Source organism: Haliotis asinina, chromosome 8 (assembly GCF_037392515.1).
Source record: "Haliotis asinina isolate JCU_RB_2024 chromosome 8, JCU_Hal_asi_v2, whole genome shotgun sequence".
NCBI lineage: Eukaryota > Metazoa > Mollusca > Gastropoda > Lepetellida > Haliotidae > Haliotis > Haliotis asinina.
This window is the reverse complement of record NC_090287.1, coordinates 3,623,261-3,644,357: the sequence shown is the minus strand read 5'-3', so window position 1 is coordinate 3,644,357 and position 21,097 is coordinate 3,623,261. Positions and strand designations below refer to the sequence as shown.

At 40.9% G+C, this 21,097-nt stretch overlaps 1 protein-coding gene across 1 annotated transcript; it reads right to left on the bottom strand.

The window, feature by feature from the left end:
• Positions 1-2,367: 2,367 nt before the first annotated feature.
• On the bottom strand, positions 2,368-20,389 carry LOC137294320 (hemicentin-2-like). Its single transcript, XM_067825318.1, has 18 exons — positions 20,230-20,389; positions 19,802-20,053; positions 19,256-19,585; positions 16,509-16,577; positions 16,080-16,331; positions 15,535-15,864; positions 13,797-14,141; positions 11,482-11,517; positions 11,231-11,317; positions 10,620-10,783; positions 6,994-7,060; positions 5,863-6,114; positions 5,243-5,578; positions 4,537-4,872; positions 4,166-4,216; positions 4,003-4,044; positions 3,589-3,672; positions 2,368-3,337 (listed from the first exon to the last, which is right to left on the bottom strand). The coding sequence occupies exons 1-18, from the start codon at positions 20,285-20,287 to the stop codon at positions 3,171-3,173; spliced, it is 3,258 nt and encodes a 1,085-aa protein (XP_067681419.1). The 5' UTR covers positions 20,288-20,389; the 3' UTR covers positions 2,368-3,170.
• Positions 20,390-21,097: the final 708 nt, after the last annotated feature.

The following is a 21,097-nucleotide window of genomic DNA, read 5'->3' as shown; positions in this document are numbered from 1 at the left end:
TTAGTCAACGACATCATAAATAGCGAGTACAGCGGAGCTTTTAATGATGAGACCATAAATGCACTATCAATCCTTCTGTTTGCGGATGATGTAGCTATTTTTGGTGACAGCGTTGTGAACCTGCAGAAAAAGATTGATGTCCTAGAACAGTATTGTACTAAATGGGGACTGGAAATTAACACAAATAAGACAAAGGTTATAGTCTTCAAAAAAGGTGGCAGAATAGCTAAAACAGAAAAATGGTCAATTGGAACAGAGAAACTAGAAACTGTCTCCTATTATAAGTATCTGGGATTAACGCTGTCTTGTAGAAATGTATTCACAAAAGCTTGCGATGTTTTATGTAAGCAAGCAGAGAAAGCATTGTTTCCTATTAAGAAATTCATGTACAGATACAAAAGAATACCGTTTGATATTCTCTTCAAAATCTTTGATTGTAAAATCCAACCTACATGTATATTATTGTAAGGAGCAGAAATTTGGGGAACTGTTATCCGCCATGAAATAGAAAAAGTACACTCAAAATTCTGTAAAAACGTACTACACGTGGGTTATCATACACCGAACAAGGCGGCTTTAGCCGAATGTGGGAGACATCCTCTGCGTGTAAACTACATGTCACGAGTTGTTTCATTTTGGGTACGTCTGCTTCGGCAACCGGATTCACGTTACTCGCGTCGCGTGTACGATATGCTTAAACGTTTAGACGATAACGGGGATGGCAACTGGGCTTCGGCAGTACGGTCAATACTATTTCAACATGGCTTTGCTTATGTATGGCTATACCAAGACGTTGGGAATTGTGAACTGTTTCTAAATATTTTCAAACAACGTTGTAAAGACATATACTACCAGGAATGGGCACAGGATATAAGGAACTCCAAATCACTGCACATGTACTCTACTTCCAAATTGGACATTGCTCCAGAACTGTATTTGACTGCACTCTCTTCTCAACATCTGCGCAGAGCTTTAACAAAATTTAGATGCGGCTCCACTAATCTGAAAGTAGTTGGGTATAGAAGATCTAAAGACACTGACCTGAGTTTAGCCATGTGTGACTATTGCAAATATACACCAGAGGATGAGTATCATGTGCTGATGAAATGTCCTCTTTATGCAGCAGAAAGAACCCACTATATACCAAGTATCTATTCCATGAACCCGGATATACATAAATTTATACATCTTCTAAATACTAAGAACCATAACATTATGCTCCGTCTTGCAATTTTTGTAAATAAAATCTTGTCCAGGCGCTCTGCAGTAATTTAACACAAGATATCATTTTGTACTGTTGGCCTCATGGCCATATCTACGAAATAAACCTGTCTGTCTGTCTGTCTGTCTGTCTGTCTGTCTGGTAATGCAGGCAGATGTCAGTCAGGCTGACGATGGGATCAGTGGAGAGTTTGGAGTCAAAAGAGGTTTGTTGGTAGTCTGTGCGGCGGATTTGGAGGGTTTCATCTAGGGCAATGGGGAAGAAGTCCACTACATTATAACTAGGGATCTGGTTTGTGTCGGTGGTTTTCAGGAGCTTGGTACAGAATTCAGTGGATTCAGAGACAGAGTCAGCTGTTTTCCAAAGTGTGGCAAGGATTTTTGTGAAGTGTTGATACCACGACGTTGTGTTTAGTCCTTTTCACAGAACGTTGACCTGTTGGTCAGTGATGTTGTAACTGTCTTTCGGAGTTAGTCACATTTGTTGGTTCATACTTTAAACTTGTTGCTGCTTTTTAACAAATGATATAAAACTATACGCATTGGTGTCATCTAGCAAGTCTTGGAATTGCTATAGAATGATGTACATAAAGTGATTAGAGTCAGTATTAGAGGAACACAGTGTTTGTTGTATGTTTTGGCGGGTGGATTCTCTCCACTGCATCTTGGTATGTTCGTTGTGATTTGTATGTAGTTACATGTACAATGTGAGTGACCCACCACCACTACCACAACCAAACAAAAACAAAGCAGGAACTGTTTTCTCTTATGACTACACTAGACCTTTACAGAAGAGGGTGTGTAAGCATGGGGCCCTCGCCGGGGAAGGGTATCTTATAAAGCTCTGACAAGGTCAAAGGAGGTTTGGGGTTTTCCAATAATCTCTGCCTTCATGAAGCAGGTTCGATGACGTCATAAAAATAGACTATTTGAGCCTGTATACAACAACGTTCCTCATTTTAGACACTGTGACATGTTGTCGACGTTCAGTTCAGTCGTCGTTAGTCATAAGCGAAACCACTTCCTGTTTCTTAATCATTCAGGATCGTTTCAAGTTCATTGCAAAACAAATTATCTTTGATGTTGTCGCCAACAAGGAAGTGATTTCGAAGGAAGTCCTCGGAGAAACTAATAACAATGTGTATTAACTGAATAGGAACTTTAATATTCAAATACAGTCACAGTGACATTATAACTATGCAGTATAAGCATTCTCCTCTCTATTGTCTGGAAAATCATTAACACCAACATATATTTACATACAGGTTATTTACAGCCTACGCATCAAACATAAGCTACCATACAGCTAAAATGTCATTAGAAACGTAATTATTGTTCATTAAATTCATCTTACATGCATATATACTCCTCCACCAGATAATGCAGTGATCAGTAACATGAGCTCAGTCCCACACTCATGGGGAACGACCTGTTAAGGAAGTATATGCATGTAGTTTCGTAAACACGCAATTCCGATGTATGTGACTCAAACGCATTATATACACTGTGTAATATAGAACTCACTCGGTGGATCATAGTTGTATGTGACACACACAATCACAAACACACACAGACACACACACACACACAGACTCTTTACATCAAATTATAGATTTACAAGACGGAATCTACATGAAACGCTGCTGATGTGACACCAGGTGTCTGCGCCAAATCCACTCCGTGTTATATCAGGTGTTCGTGAACCGGGGCTATGATAGTGCCGTACCACCACAGGCTAGTTAAAGTAATAAATGCTGTCAAAACGATAACAGGTGTTTGCAAACCATTGTGTTGTAGTGAAGAAACTGAGAACTCGAGAAATCGTCCAATGGAGACCCGTTTGGTGCTAAACACGAGGTCACACAGATGACACCAGGTGCTCGGAAAAAATAGCTGCAGTGATAACATGATGGATGGGCTTGCAAGATGGTTATCAGAGAATTTGTAGCTCAGCATTCCGAGACGTAGTTGGTTTCTCTGAAGGTATATTGTGGTGCGATGGGATGAAGAACCTGGGCGCTCTCCGTCGCAGAATGTTTGATGGTTGCTATGCTGTCATCTAGCTCACTGAAGATATCCTCTAGCGACGGGTGACGCATTATCGAAGCACAGACCGCTGAAACAAATGTGTGAGATGCGTTAGCGTGACAGAATTGTGCTTGGGTATATTCAAATTATAAACTACCTATCCGGATTAACAATCAGGTAATACTGTGTGTCTTTGGCTTTCTGTCAGGACTCAGCAGTGCCACTAACAGGTTAGTACTAACAGTAGACAGGTATCTTTAAACTACTAACAGCAAATTCGTATTACGTATCAACAAAAGTAAACTATTAGGAAAAACGTTGCTGACAGTAAACTGTTACCTCTGAGACAGAATGACAAGAGGACAAGGAACAGAACAGCCCCGATGAAGATCCCGACAATCAGGCACCACAGCATCTTGCACGCTGAAACACAGAAACAGAGGTTATAGTAGTTAAAGCATGTTTCGCCCACGCTTGCGGCATCGCCCGTTTTCAGAAACCGTTATATTGACAATCCCGACCAATGGAATACGTAACGGTTTCATTTCCATGTATCGTTATTTGTCCAAGGATTTTGCCTTTGAAGAAAACATTTCTTCCAAGATCAGATAACACATATTAATATCTGAAATATTGTTTTAAACGGTGTTAAGCTGATTCACGCTCAAGTTTCCCTTTTCAGAGACTGAACCTGTTCAAGAACATCTACGTCTGACTTGGTGTCCGTGCATTCAGTCCTCGAACAGTACTTACTGGAGTCACAGTACGCCTCTGTCACCTTCTCATCAGTCGTATCTGTAAGGGGATAGATTATAGGGATGTAGAAGGATTACTGTTTGGACATTAAATACTTGAAACCCTAATGTCATGTATGTACTTTGTTAATGTTTCTGGTCACAAATAGTTGAATAGTTACTGTTGTAGACTTCCGCTGTCGTGAAACTCTCAACTGTGGAATCTGGTGAATCTAAAGACAAAGAAAAATCAAATATTATTATTTGAATGACAGATCTGCTTAACATTTATTCCACCTAAACGACGATCGTATGTAAATTAACTCAAGAATCTGTCAATCCAGTTATTAGTAGTATTATCTGAAGCTGGCCACTTGACACTTATGTTATTACGATCCACATGTGTTTCTTAAGATAAGACATTTGAAAAGGTTAAATATAACAAAAAATGAAAAACATAAATGAGTTCCTGAATTTATATATTCCGACATTAGTTTTCAATATTTTGTAAAAATATATGATGCTCCAAATTATGGAGCTAATATGCGTTTACCATATCCCAGGCTGATATTGTAATCCAAATCCAGATTACGGCGAAGACCATTGGTCAGGGTGATGCTGTACAAACCTGCCATGTTTGTAGTAACATTTACATGGTGGAATTCAAATAACTGAATATCAGTTGAGATTGTCCTGTTTTTCCTGTACCACGCAGAATCGTTTCCTTTCATAAGAAAAAGACTGATGTCATTTTCATTTGTATGAAGGCTCCATTTCGCAACTAAGGATTCTGGCCTTGACACAACTGTAAAGTTGATCACAACTGATTCGCCCTCGACGACTGTGTAGGTCTGTGGCGGTACCGACTCATTTTGCAAAGCTGGGAAATCTGTAAGAAAAAATACTGACCGACTTTCTAAACACATGAATACAAATGTAAGTAAATTGTATGGATGAACACCTGCATGTGTTTTGGGTATTACGTGTCTGTCTAGTCCACCGTCACGTCTTAAGTGATCATTGAGCATCGAGCTGCAAGCAGATCTAACAATAAGGTAATAGTTTATATTGATATGTGTCCCTGTGTCCCTGTGTTTCCTTGGTTCCTAAACTATTTGACACTCACTTGACAATCAAAGTGATTCATTTTACATTGAAACTGATTAAGACACATTCTAATTCGTTTTCACGAATATTTATTGAGATTTACAGTATCCTGGCACACTTAATATACCCCGTGTATTCACCCATATACTCACATTTAGGAACTTCAAGGTGCACTTCAAGGTGCAGACTATCATTCTGGTTGGCGCTGTTGCTGGCGGTGCATGTGTAAGTGCCGCTGTCGTCACGCCAAGCGTTGATCACGTTGAAGACACTGTTGAAGCAGTTGTCAGTCGGAGACTGGTGGAAGCCATATCTGTCTGTAAGGTTTTCTTCTTTCACGATGGCGTCATCTTTCTTCCAGGTGATGAGGGGTGGAGGAAATCCATCAACAGAACACACCAGAGTGGTGTTGTCACCAGCCGAAATGGTGTAGTTAGTTCTAGTTTCGTGTCTGTTTGTAAGTGACACCGAGATATTCCCCGGGGGATCTGTAATAAAAGTAAATATGACACTGTAAAAAATAGGAATTGTTTGTTTCTAAAGACGAGACAAGTCACCTGTTTCCAACCGGTTCTGATCTGTTGAGTGGGTTTTTTATTATTGTATTATTGTTTTCTCTGCGACACTTCCTTGTTTAATAGAATATTTGTTCAATAGTCTTCCCCCGACTACGCCACCATTCAACAAATTTACAAGTAAATTTACAAGTATTTAATGTTGTGTTGCATAAGTTTGAAGTTATGACAAGTAAAGGAATACAAATTCTACGTACAGCTCACGCGAATTTCCAAGGTTTTGTTGTCACGTACAGTGTCATCTACTTCAATAAAGCATGTGTAATTTCCGTAGTCTGTGACTTGGGTGTTCAGGAAACGTAGAGTTGCATTATCGGATGTAAACTGGGGGTGTTCTTGTCTGCCCCATGACACCGTGTAGTTGGTGCTGTTTGTGTGTCCACAGGTGACAGAGGCGTTAGTTCCAGCCGCGATCGTCCATGGGGAGTCCTCCGTCAGAAGAACTTCACCTACAACAAAGATCACATGCACAGTTACATTTCTTATGCATATTTTCTTTTCGTTCCCGTGCCGACATTCCCCTTGAAATGAGAAACAGCCGAAACGTGTCTCTTTCTTATATGACAGTAGTTTTCCAGGAAATAAAGGATTCTTTTTGTCTGAGGTTAAAAAACCCCAACTTGTTCTGATTTGTTGTAGGTTTGTTGGATGGATGCCCTAAAATCAAATCTTTGGGAAATGAAAACTTACTGGTTTCACTGACCACAACTGCATAGTTCAAGTTGTCACCGAATATAAATTATAAATAGCACAAATATATACTGACGACAAACATTCTATGCACAAGACGCGTACTAACGTGCCACAACTAGATCTAAAACACACTGACACATGTCATCGTATCCCAGTTGCGTAGATGGATGCTCATGCTGTTGATCCTTGGATTCTTTAGTCCAGACTAGATCGTTTTCAGACCACTGCCATATGCCTGGATTATTGCTGAGGGCGACGTAACACTAAACTCACTCACTCACCGGACCTTCACCTGCCTGACCACGTGCTGGGACGTGATAGAGGTACGTGTGTATCAAGCCACTGATCGCAGACCACGGTGACTGAGCTTAGCCAAGCGCTGCAGGAGGAGTGGAACTGACTCCTTTAAATCGCCAAATCGCAATCGTAGAGTAAATAAATGTTTGACCAATGGTGTCGACATTAGGCATTACTGATTCAAAACAGTAACTGTCATGCTTCACTCCCAACTGTAATGTATCCCCAAGTCCAACATTATTATCGTCAGGAAAATAGTATCACTTACAGTTTGGCAATTTCAAAAACCGTTCTAGAGCATATAATTTTTCCATAAACAATCTGAACATATCCCTTACCACTATGTGATCCAATAAATGCCACAAAGAACACCGAAGCGCGACACACTAGCGTCATTGTTGTTGGAAAGGCGGGGTGTGTTTAGAGGAAACTAAGTGAAGACGAAAATATTCATCAAGGAAGTAGAACAGAGTAGTTTGTAACTTCTGAGGCGAATATTAATGACCAACGCTGGAAACTAACTAGTTGTCGAGTTTCTGTCAAAAATATATAATTTCGTTTCTATTCACCGACACTTATGAAACATTACACGGACACAGTACTTCAACATTTCAACGTTTCTAATGTCTTGTTTTGGAGGTCCTTCCGTCAACTCACAATATTCCTTTCACTTCCAGTTTCCATCGAAAGTGAACACGTGTACATGGTGTCTAGAAACGATCACCGTAACCACGACCATAACATGGTCCGTGGTATGGCATCAATACTGACAGTTACTAAACATTGGCCTGCCTCTGCATGTTTTTATGGTGTGTGCTACCACTTGGACGAACACCCTATACCATTCATTAGCATCATCATTGTATCATATGGGGATTGTGTGTACTTCAAGTAGCTTGCCAAGGATATTTCACTCGACCCTATCCAAGTTGGAAAGAGTTGAGTCAAACACCTGAGAGTATACACGACAAAATTCAAAACAGCCCATCGTCTTAATGACACATGATGGGAATGTAGCTGCACAACAGTTTGGGATTTCCTCAACTTCACCCCTCTAACCCCCGGGCTATTTGCAACATGACGGACACCTAATGTATGATACCACTGAAGATCATGAAATATTACAGAATTAACTGGAACCATCACTGACACTATCTGACAGCTGATGTGTGAAGGGACATTACTTCCCGGTGTGATGGTTAGCAGTCAGACAAAATGGGTGTAAACGAAGAGGAAAAGGAATCCAGCCCTTTGAAAATGAAACCTCCATCATATTACACACATATGTTTGTTGTTTAGTGAAAAACTCTGAAATAGATTATCCATGCAACAGTGGTCTAATCTGAATAAGAAAATAAAATGATGAAACATGTTTAAAAAGGTGGAGTATGCATGTGTGGTCAAATCTACTGTGGTGTCGATACAGTCTGCTCTCGCCGTTCTGCTCACCCTCCAATGGGACTAGTGCTTGTCTGGTTCTAGGCCGGTTATAGAGTGCTGTCCACTGATCTAGATATAATGTTATACACAGTTAACAATGCACAATATACCGATTCTACCAACTACTGCTGATACCAGTCACAGGCAGGGTAACAACAATTACCCCCTTTTACGCCTTTGGTATGCCGTGCCTGATCTGACCAGCTATCCTCAACTCTCCGAGCAAACACTGTGTCCACTACACCAAGGACTGGACCACTGTCAGTATCATACAGAGTCTTCACTGAATCACACTCATAAGACTGTCGTGAACCACACAGAAATCGTCCTGTACTTGTTCTTCAATTGTTTTCAGCGGTAGTTAAGCTAAAACCAACTATAAACAACGGTCAAATGTTTTTACTAATAGCTTCATATAAAGACATTTCATATTGCTATAACAGAAATCTACATAAACAAAAAACCTTTCTGCTTCCCATTATAACAAAGGCAGCAATTCAGGAGAGGCTGTACATTATGTACAATTCAGCATGATTACGGACGATCTAAATGCGTTGATATTCCTCTGTTGCCCAAGACAAAGTTTCATAATGATACGAGTGTGTATTTTCTGTATATTTTGTTAATATTTAATTGATCATTATTATTGAGTCACAGCGTTTAGTGTTTTCAATGATAATTATGTTGGGTTACATTTCGTATAATAGATGGTCAGCAATTTTATGATTATGGCAGCAGGTTTTCCGGAAATTATCTTCCCTTGACTTTCTATATGTTACTTCCTGGAGACTGCTAGAGCATTTCTACAGTTGGCGATGGTAGTATGTGTGTGAAATTGACTTGTGACTTTGTATAACTTGCTCCCTTTGCCAATAATAATATTTGGATGTTTTAGACTTGTGTTGCTGGTTCACGGGGTATTTCACACACCCTTTGTCACAGCAAATCTTAACCGTAACAATAATTCAGCGTAGAGACTATATGAGAAGCGATAGTTGTTACCCAACAAACAATATACACTTATAACGTGTAGCATCAATGTCACGTGCATATTGAATACATGCGTTACATCCATGTCACATGACATTATACATTTTCCAGGTCTATGTTACAAGCGCTACATACGTGTAGTATCCATGTCACATGACATTATACATTTTCCAAGTCTATGTTACACGCACTACATACGTGTAGTATCCATGTCACATGACATTATACATTTTCCAAGTCTGTGTTACAAGCGCTACATACGTGTGGTATCCATGTCACATGGCGTTATACATTTTCCAAGTCTATGTTACAAGCGCTACATACGTGTAGTATCCATGTCACATGACATTATGCATTTTCCAAGTCTGTGTTACAAGCGCTACATACGTGTAGTATCCATGTCACATGGCGTTATACATTTTCCAAGTCTATGTTACAAGCGCTACATACGTGTGGTATCCATGTCACATGGCGTTATACATTTTCCAAGTCTATGTTACAAGCGCTACATACGTGTAGTATCCATGTCACATGACATTATACATTTTCCAAGTCTGTGTTACAAGCGCTACGTACGTGTGGTATCCATGTCACATGGCGTTATACATTTTCCAAGTCTATGTTACAAGCGCTACATACGTGTGGTATCCATGTCACATGGCGTTATACATTTTCCAGGTCTATGTTACAAGCGCTACATACGTGTGGTATCCATGTCACATGGCGTTATACATTTTCCAAGTCTATATTACAAGCGCTACATACGTGTGGTATCCATGTCACATGACATTATACATTTTCCAAGTCTGTGTTACAAGCGCTGCATACGTGTAGTATCCATGTCACATGACATTATACATTTTCCAAGTCTGTGTTGCAAGCGCTACATACGTGTAGTATCTATGTCACATGGCGTTATACATTTTCCAAGTCTATGTTACAAGCGCTACATACGTGTGGTATCCATGTCACGTATTCCTGTATCTATGTCATACCCATATTACATTGTGTAGTATATGTCATACCCATATCACCTAGTGCTGTATCTATGTCATACTCGCGTCACCCAGTATTGTATCTATGTCTTACTCACGCCACACAGTGCTGTATCTATGTCACACCCACGTCACCTAGTCCTGTATCCATGTCATACCCATGTCACCTACTGTCACATCCATGCCAGATGTTGCATTCCTGTCACATCCATATCACATGGAGTTGTTCACATGTCATACTCATGTCAGTTGGTGTTGTATCAATATCACTTTCGTGCTAAATGCTGTCCTCTGCATTCCATGTCCATAGGCAGATGTTTGAGATACTAGTATATGTCACATCAGGTCATGTCAGTTTCACATTTGCCTAATGTACATATCACTCCTTTGTCACATTCGTGTCACATGAGTGTTGGATACACGTCACATCCATGTCACACGGGTATTGGGTACATGTCACATCCATATCACACAAGTGTTGGATACTCGTCACAGCCATGTCACACGAGTGTTGAATACTCGTCACAACCATGTCATACGTGTGTTTCACGGTAGATGCTGCTAATGGTGGAGTTGCAGGAGTAGTCCAAGGAGTTCTTGTTCCAGGCACCAGGGGGCGACATCGGCGGGAAAATGTCATCTAGTACACGGAATAAGTCACTATCTTGCACGGGATCTTTTGCACGGTCTGTGCGGCGGTAACCTGCAAGCATATGGTGACATGTAACCATCTCCCTGTCCTTCATCCACCACAATAGCTGGGGATCTTGTTCCTAGTCCGGAAAGCGACAGATACAGTGATTATTACCTTTCACCAATGAAAATAGCTGCGTTTTGGACAGTGAAGCCATTTGTAAATTCTGTGAGCTACGTCATATCCCTTAAGGTAACAAACAACGTCCCTATCCTTTCGTTGGAGGCGATCGGGTTGACTAAGTTGATATATGTCATCTTAATCTAACTCCATAGATCATGCCAGTGCATGTGCTTGTGAAGACACCATTACAGCTGATCACCATAAAGCCGGGACATTTCTAAGTTCGGCGTCGAACAGACACTACAAATACTAGACATTACGACATATATAAACTGCCTGCTGTCTCCTGTTTTCTCGTGACTAGGACTTCTAACGAGACGTGAAGAAGCTTACACAGAACAGCTATGACGACAACGGCAGCAATGGCACAAGCTGCCAGCGCTACGCATCCGCCGATGATGTAGGACCTGTACATACAAACTGGAAAGAAAGAAAACACGAGCAAAGTCAGTTACGTTTGTCAGGAGGGTGGGAAGTCGATGATGCGATACCAGTACAAAACGACGCCCAGGCGTAGCGCTTATTGTTTCCTTGATAAGTATCCAGTGAAACCAGACACTGTCCTCTTCCATCTCAATACCTACCTGTATCTGCACAATCCGCCATCCCCGAACCTGCTTCTGAAAAACGAAACACCTAAAGTGGATAGAGAGTTACTTCCGGTTTTGAAGCAAAGCAAGCCAAGTGGAACTAACCTGGACCAGGCAAACCTCTGAGTGAGATTCGAACTATGTAGCTTGACGTTGTTGATCACTGAATCGGTGGTCCAGACCACAGGCCCTCGTCATTGCGAGTATTAAATTTTTTTTTTTAAATATATAAATTTTGAGTTGATCCCCGACTTCAAACGCTTCACAGTACATTATATATAGAGATATTGTATTCATTTCGGGGTCATCTCAAAGTTTTTATATTTTTTTAAAGAATCTTTAACCCTCGCATTGACACGAGGGCCTGTGCTCCAGGCCCCGTCATATAGCTGGAATATTGCTGAGTGCCACGTTAAACAATAAACATGCACACACTAACGTGCATGAAGCGAGTACAATTATCCAGTCAAGCTGATATGCAAATATACCTTCTAAAGAAATCTTATAAGCGGTCTGTTTGTGTAGACCTTCACAGAATAATTCTAAATGTACAGTTGAACCCCGTTTACTCGGACCCCTCATATCCGCAACCCCCGCCTTCCGGACGATTTTTATGTGAAACGAAGCTTACGTTCATTAATTGTACTCGGTTAACCGGACCCCGCGCTTCCGGACCAGGACGGCGAATTTTCAAACCATTCCCATAGATTTCCATTGAAAAATGATCCAGTTATCCGGACGGAGAGGTGTGTGCAACGTGCATGTGAATGTGTCACGTCAATACCTGTATATGACAAGAAGTTGCTTATGGCCTCGTGCTTGTCGTAAAAGGCGACTAGCAATATCGGGTGATCGGGCATGTGACATGTGACATGGCATCGATGTTCGTGATGCTGATCACTGGATTGTCTAGTCCGGGCTTAATTAATTAAATACAGAATACCGTCAGGTTGCTATAAACGTACTAAGTGTAAACAGAATAGTGACGCCATAGCTTCACAGCGTATTCATAATTATTCAATTATTTTCTTAATGTAAAATGTGGGTCCTGTTAGCCGAATATTGCAATGACAATCGCTTTTATTTATTTAGCGGTAGGCAGTGGAATGGCTTAGTTTGTACAGGGGTGGTAACTGCGGGTGGCGTGTATGAGGGAAGAAAAGCGTGCAGTGTTGTGCGGTAGACGAATGTGTGCATCGCTGGAGGAGAACAGATGATGTACTTTTTAGTTGCTTGGGGTGCATTGATTCTGCCACGACATTTGTAAGTAATATTTACATATATTGATATAAGTACTTCAGAAATATTAGTTATAAAAGTACACATACTAGCCAAAACATTGATATCTACCACCATTATGATGTGACACGTGCATGTTTCTTTAATGACAGGTAAAAATAAAGTAATAAGTAAGTTAGTAAGGTAAAAACACATTATTATATACATAAGGATATCATCCAAATAAGCCTCTGTTTATTTTTAAAGATTTCAGCTTGAACCTGCTACATGTGATTTACTGTACAACGCAAATCTACTTAAGTGCACAGAATAAAGCAGTGTTTATGAGCTAGGCAGAATCGACTATTGTTGACTTTTGAAACTGGCAATACCGTTTACCGCACGACTGTGTGATTTCATTCTTAATCTATCGGGAGGCATTTGGTGTAAATTGGTTAATTAGCCATCAAAACACAAGTGACGCGTGTCACTCATTGGGATTTGGCGCGTGTGGGAACATCTCATCAGTAACGAAAACACATGTTAAGTAGGATTAAGGTAAACTACACTGTAATTATACTGTATATAACACTTATAAATCGACCCCTGCTATCTGTCTCGATGCAAATTAAAAATAGCCTCCCACATGATCTAAGTCATGTGATCCCATCCGGAAGTTTTTTTGTACAGACAGCATAAGTTCGACGCGATGTCATATGTTTTTAGGGCATTTAAAATTAAAAAAAGAACATGCAAATGGAAAAATAGAAACTTTTTGTCATCGATTTACGTTTTCATCTAACTCACCATCTGAAGATCCACACGCTACATGATTACATCTGAGACAACCTGACAAATGGTAACCTGCGTTCCGCCTTCCATGTATTATCGGTACACTTATATGTTATGATGATTCACTGTTATTGCTACTGACTTGATTTATTGATAGACGTACGTGAATATTTTTTGCTTTCACGTTTTGGATGTTTGATCCAGTTAACCGGACGTCTCGCTATTCAGACGATTTTCGATTGAAACCAAAACGTCCTTGTTTCATATTTATTTTTAGTTCCCTGTAATATACAACTCACCAGATGGGTTTGTTAACACGCCCTTGTCGACACGTACTGTGTACGTCACAGTCAGGTTAGGAGGGTGACCATTTGCCAGTGTGATTCCGTACTGTCCAGTCTCAGTCACATTGTAATGACTTAATGCAATGTATCGAGCGTTCCCATTCAAGACTGTTTCATTCAAACTGTGATCAGTATCACCCTCGTTCAGAATCTCCCTGCTTGTGTCTTCTCCAGTCCGCCACCAGGTTATAACACTGGACAAAGGGTTGGACAGCACTGTGAAGCTGGCCAACACTGTGTCCCCTCTCCGTACTGACCAGGTCCATGTGTACTTGGCTGAATGCTGCACTTTAGGTGCACCTGTACTCGAAAGATAATATTAAATTACACAACTCCGCGTAATTAAGCACAGGCTAACTGTAGCGCAAATGGGGTTGCGCAGCATAGAGAATATGACAAATCTTCTTATAGGCAAAGGTCTAATATTTTTTCGAACCGAAGCGAAGAAAGTACGTTGCCAACCTTTGCTCGCTTCGCTCGCATATAAGAAGACGGGTCATTTTCTCTATGCTACGCAACCCCATTTGCGCTACAGTTTGCCCGTGAATTAAGTCAGTATTTTAAGCAGAAAGAGCAGTAATTGTTGAATTCCTTTAAGAAACCCGTAGTCGACATCGACAGAGAAGTTTTTTGTTTATTTATCGAAATTCCCTCATCAATGAAAATAGTGGCGACTCTTACGTTTCACCTCAATCAGAACCAATAGGTTGTGTATACAGACGCCAGGTATCAATACGTTGTGTATACAGACGCCAGGTGTCAATAAGTTGTGTATACAGACGCCAGGTATCAATAGTGGTATACAGACGCCAGGTATCAATAGTGGTATACAGACGCCAGGTATCAATAGGTTGTGTATACACACGCCAGGTATGAATAAGTTGTGTATACAGACGCCAGGTATGAATAGGTTGTGTACACAGACGCCAGATATCAATAGGTTGTGTATACAGACGCCAGGTATACAATAGGTTGTGTATACAGGCGTCAGGTATGAATAGGTTGTGTATACATACGCCAGGTATCAATAGGTTGTGTATGCAGAGGCCAGGTATCAATAGGTTGTGTATACAGGCGTCAGGTATCAATAGGTTGTGTATACAGACGCCAAGTACCAACAAGTAGGGTATACAGAGGCCAAGTACCAACAAGTAGGGTATACAGAGGCCAGGTATCAAGAAGTAGTGTATACCGACACCAGGTATCAATAAGTAGGACATACAGACGCCATGTAGCAATAAGTAAGGTATACAGACGCCACGTATGAATAAGCAGTGTATACAGATGCCAGGTATCAATAAGTAGGGTATACAAACGCCAGGTGTCATTCAGCTGGGTATACAGACTCCAGGTATGAATAAGTAGGGTATACAGATGCCAGGTATAAGTGCGTAGGGTATACAGATGCCAGGTATAAGTACGTAGGGTATACAGATGCCAGGTATCAGAAAACGTTTCCAAAATCCATTAATGATTTCTATTAAGCCATAAGCACGTGTTTCCGAATCCTTTTGATATGTGAATGTATCCTGTTAAAACGTTGGCTGTCGTCACAAACACATGTCCAGAGAAACCATATGTTCATCTACAAAACAGACAAAGTAGAAATGAAATCAGAACACACTCAGTCGTACCTCAATATTGTGACATACAGACATCACATTCCCATATTATCTTGTGGTTTATGACTTACATTCAACTTCTAACATGATGTATTTCTCGATGGGTACGGCATCCATGACGCCATTACCAGCCTGACAGACGTATGCGCCTTCATCTTCACATCCCGCGTCAGTCACGTGATAGGAAGTCAGGAAACTATTTTCAGGATGTTGATGAAGACCATACTTCTGGGTGAGGTTATCAGTTTTAACAACACCGCCATCTTTGTGCCACTTGACGAGTGGAGGGGGGAATCCATTTACAGAACACGACAGAGTGACGTTGGCACCTTCCTGGGTTTTGTAATAAGTCTTGGAGTAAGGATGGCTGTTGACTGACAGAGATATGTTTTCAGTCGGATCTGAAACGAATGTTTATTGATTATTATTAATTAATTCTAAATTCATTTTAAGATCTTTTTTTTCTCAGATGATACAGAGGTCGGTTGTAATCACGTCCAAGTTTCCCTGCGTATCCGGAGACCTATTGATGCCAGGGTCCTCTCAGTCAAGTCGATATTGTGAAACCGAAGCTAGATTTGTAGGTACCTATGTTCACAATAACCATATAACTCACAGTAAACCAATATTTCCAACGTTCCGTTGTTCCACTGACGACCTTCACCGTCTTCTACGGTGCATGTGTAATTCCCGCGGTTGGTCTTTTTAACTGGATTTAGAAACAGTGTTTCATTTGCCAGATGGAATGTTGGGTCCCCATCTTTTCCCCAGGTCACGTTACATGATGAACATCGAGTTGAAGAGCAGTTGGCGGCAATTGTACCAGTGTCGAGCGTCCATGAAGAACCCCGCATTAGTGATACAGCAGCTGGAATATCATAAAAGACCGACCTATGATCACAGGTTTCTTTGGGAACAAATTAGATATACACGTTATCTTAACAGCCCTTCATTTCATATGTAATTTACGAATGGGTCTAGACAGTATTAATTCACAGATAAGCAATATGAAAATATATTCCATCCGCCAGAAGAAAATCCGTACCTCGACTTGATTCCAACATCATGATTGCCAACACTACATTGCAATGTCCCAGCGCCATCGTGATCCCCACTGAATAGCAAAAGATCAGTGGAAATTTTGTTTCGATATATCATTGAAGGTAACTCTTCACTGAATAGACCCATGGCCGACAGGAAGGATCAGATGTATTTCCGCATGTTTTCACATTTAGTCATATTTGACAAACTGCAAGCATCTGAAGTGGCCTATTAAGCACGCATTCGAACATCTGGTATCGTTGGCCAGTGATTCACATACAGTTTCATGAGTGAAACTGCCATATATAGTTAAGCCTGTAAAGTCTAGACTACCAGTTGTCCGACTTTCATTTTTGTGGAAGTCGCGGTGGCTGAGCGGGCTAGGCGGCTGACTTTGTGTGCTGGCGATTAGGTGCCTGACTCTGAGGGTGCGGGTTCGAATCCCGGATGGGACTCAACCGAAAAAGTACTAGAATTTGTACTATACTAAGGAAGTGAAATCCCAAATATGACATATGTTGCATTTGACCACTTTCTGAATGGCATTGTGTAATCATGTTTTAACATCGATGGTAATGCATCATGAGAAGTGTAGTTATAATTAAATTGGTTACAGTATCAAAGAGTGTGAAATACAGATACAACACCTTTCATTTCTTCAGAATGGAGAACATCCTAGATGAGGTTTTGACAGAAAGCAAGTATGAAACCTCCTCTGATGAATACATTCCTAGCGTGAGGATGAAGTCGATGCCACTCCCAGAAAGAAAAGGAGATGTTAATATTAAATTACACAACTCCGCGTAATTAAGCACAGGCTAACTGTAGCGCAAATGGGGTTGCGCAGCATAGAGAATATGACAAATCTTCTTATAGGAAAAGGTTGGCAAAGTACTTTCCAATATTTTTTTCGAACCGAAGCGAAGAAAGTACGTTGCCAACCTTTGCTCGCTTCGCTCGCATATTAGAAGACGGGTCATTTTCTCTATGCTACGCAACCCCATTTGCGCTACAGTTTGCTCGTGAATTGAGTCAGTATGTTAAACAGAAAGAGCAGTAATTGTTGATTTTCTTTAAGAAACCCGTAGTAGTCGACATCGACAGAGAAGTTCTTTGTTTATTTGTCGAAATCCCCTCATCAATGAAAATAGTGGCGACTCTTACGTTTCACCTCAATCAGAACCAATAAGTTGGGTATACAGACGCCAGGTATCAATACGTTGTGTATACAGACGCCAGGTATGAATAGGTTGTGTATACAGACGCCAGGTATGAATAGGTTGTGTATGCAGACGCCAGGTATCAATAGGTTGTGTATGCAGGCGCCAGGTAGCAATAGGTTGTGTATACAGACACCAGGTATCAATAGGTAGAGTATACAGAGGCCAAGTACCAATATGTTGGGTATACAGAGGCCAGGTATCAATAAGTAGGGTATACAGAGGCCAGGTATCAATAAGTAGGGTATACAAACGCCAGGTGTCATTCAGCTGGGTATACAGACTCCAGGTATGAATAAGTAGGGTATACAGATGCCAGGTATCAATACGTAGGGTATACAGATGCCAGGTATCAGAAAACGTTTCCAAAATCCATTAATGATTTCTATTAAGTCATAAGCACGTGTTTCCGAATCCTTTTGATATGTGAATGTATCCTGTTAAAACGTTGGCTGTCGTCACAAACACATGTCCAGAGAAACCATATGTTCATCTACAGAACAAAGTAGAAATGAAATCAGAACACACTCAGTCGTACCTCAATATTGTGACATACAGACATCACATTCCCATATTATCTTGTGGTTTATGACTTACATTCAACTTCTAACATGATGTATTTCTCGATGGGTACGGCATCCATGACGCCATTACCAGCCTGACAGACGTATGCGCCTTCATCTTCACATCCCGCGTCAGTCACGTGATAGGAAGTCAGGAAACTATTTTCGGGATGTTGATGAAGACCATACTTCTGGTTTGCTCGTGAATTGAGTCAGTATGTTAAACAGAAAGAGCAGTAATTGTTGATTTTCTTTAAGAAACCCGTAGTCGACATCGACAGAGAAGTTCTTTGTTTATTTGTCGAAATCCCCTCATCAATGAAAATAGTGGCGACTCTTACGTTTCACCTCAATCAGAACCAATAAGTTGGGTATACAGACGCCAGGTATCAATACGTTATGTATACAGACGCCAGGTATGAATAGGTTGTGTATACAGACGCCAGGTATCAATAGGTTGTGTATGCAGGCGCCAGGTAGCAATAGGTTGTGTATACAGACACCAGGTATCAATAGGTAGAGTATACAGAGGCCAAGTACCAATATGTTGGGTATACAGAGGCCAGGTATCAATAAGTAGGGTATACAGAGGCCAGGTATCAATAAGTAGGGTATACAAACGCCAGGTGTCATTAAACTGGGTATACAGACTCCAGGTATGAATAAGTAGGGTATACAGATGCCAGGTATCAATACGTAGGGTATACAGATGCCAGGTATCAGAAAACGTTTCCAAAATCCATTAATGATTTCTATTAAGTCATAAGCACGTGTTTCCGAATCCTTTTGATATGTGAATGTATCCTGTTAAAACGTTGGCTGTCGTCACAAACACATGTCCAGAGAAACCATATGTTCATCTACAAAACAGACAAAGTAGAAATGAAATCAGAACACACTCAGTCGTACCTCAACATTGTGACATACAGACATCACATTCCCATATTATCTTGTGGTTTATGACTTACATTCAACTTCTAACATGATGTATTTCTCGATGGGTACGGCATCCATGACGCCATTACCAGCCTGACAGACGTATGCGCCTTCATCTTCACATCCCGCGTCAGTCACGTGATAGGAAGTCAGGAAACTATTTTCGGGATGTTGATGAAGACCATACTTCTGGGTGAGGTTATCAGTTTTAACAACACCGCCATCTTTGTGCCACTTGACGAGTGGAGGGGGGAATCCATCTACAGAACACGACAGAGTGACGTTGGCACCTTCCTGGGTTTTGTAATAAGTCTTGGAGTAAGGATGGCTGTTGACTGACAGAGATATGTTTTCAGTCGGATCTGAAACGAATGTTTATTGATTATTATTAATTAATTCTAAATTCATTTTAAGATCTTTTTTTTTCTCAGATGATACAGAGGTCGGTTGTAATCACGTCCAAGTTTCCCTGCGTATCCGGAGACCTATTGATGCCAGGGTCCTCACAGTCAAGTCGATATTGTTAAACCGAAGCTAGATTTGTAGGTACCTATGTTCACAATAACCATATAACTCACAGTAAACCAATATTTCCAACGTTCCGTTGTTCCACTGACGACCTTCACCGTCTTCTACGGTGCATGTGTAATTCCCGCGGTTGGTCTTTTTAACTGGATTTAGAAACAGTGTTTCATTTGCCAGATGGAATGTTGGGTCCCCATCTTTTCCCCAGGTCACGTTACATGATGAACATCGAGTTGAAGAGCAGTTGGCGGCAATTGTACCAGTGTCGAGCGTCCATGAAGAACCCCGCATTAGTGATACAGCAGCTGGAATATCATAAAAGACCGACCTGTGATCACAGGTTTCTTTGGGAACAAATAGATATACACGTTATCTTAACAGCCCTTCATTTCATATGTAATTTACGAATGGGTCTAGACAGTATTAATTCACAGATAAGCAATATGAAAATATATTCCATCCGCCAGAAGAAAATCCGTACCTCGACTTGATTCCAACATCATGATTGCCAACACTACATTGCAATGTCCCAGCGCCATCGTGATCCCCACTGAATAGCAAAAGATCAGTGGAAATTTTGTTTCGATATATCATTGAAGGTAACTCTTCACTGAATAGACCCATGGCCGACAGGAAGGATCAGATGTATTTCCGCATGTTTTCACATTTAGTCATATTTGACAAACTGCAAGCATCTGAAGTGGCCTATTAAGCACGCATTCGAACATCTGGTATCGTTGGCCAGTGATTCACATACAGTTTCATGAGTGAAACTGCCATATATAGTTAAGCCTGTAAAGTCTAGACTACCAGTTGTCCGACTTTCATTTTTGTGGAAGTCGCGGTGGCTGAGCGGGCTAGGCGGCTGACTTTGTGTGCTGGCGATTAGGTGCCTGACTCTGAGGGTGCGGGTTCGAATCCCGGATGGGACTCAACCGAAAAAGTACTAGAATTTGTACTATACTAAGGAAGTGAAATCCCAAATATGACATATGTTGCATTTGACCACTTTCTAAATGGCATTGTGTAATCATGTTTTAACATCGATGGTAATGTATCATGAGAAGTGTAGTTATAATTAAATTGGTTACAGTATCAAAGAGTGTGAAATACAGATACAACACCTTCTTCAGAATGGAGAACATCCTAGATGAGGTTTTGACAGAAAGCAAGTATGAAACCTCCTCTGATGAATACATTCCCAGCACAGAGGGTGAGCGTGAGGATGAAGTCGATGCCACTCCCAGAAAGAAAAGGAGAGGTTCATCTGAGCAAGCTTTTTACTAATAACCTGTTCACGTCCCTTCCTCTAGTAGATGAGCTAAACAAGCAAGGAATTTTGTATGTTG

Coding starts and splice junctions, on each gene's coding strand:
- LOC137294320 (XM_067825318.1), bottom strand. CDS start 20,287: ATGGCGCTGGGACATTGCAATGTAGTGTTGGCAATCATGATGTTGGAA. Junction 15,865..16,079: donor GTTGGAAATATTGGTTTACT/GTGAGTTATATG, acceptor CATTCGTTTCAG/ATCCGACTGAAAACATATCT. Junction 3,338..3,588: donor CTTGTCATTCTGTCTCAGAG/GTAACAGTTTAC, acceptor CATTTGTTTCAG/CGGTCTGTGCTTCGATAATG.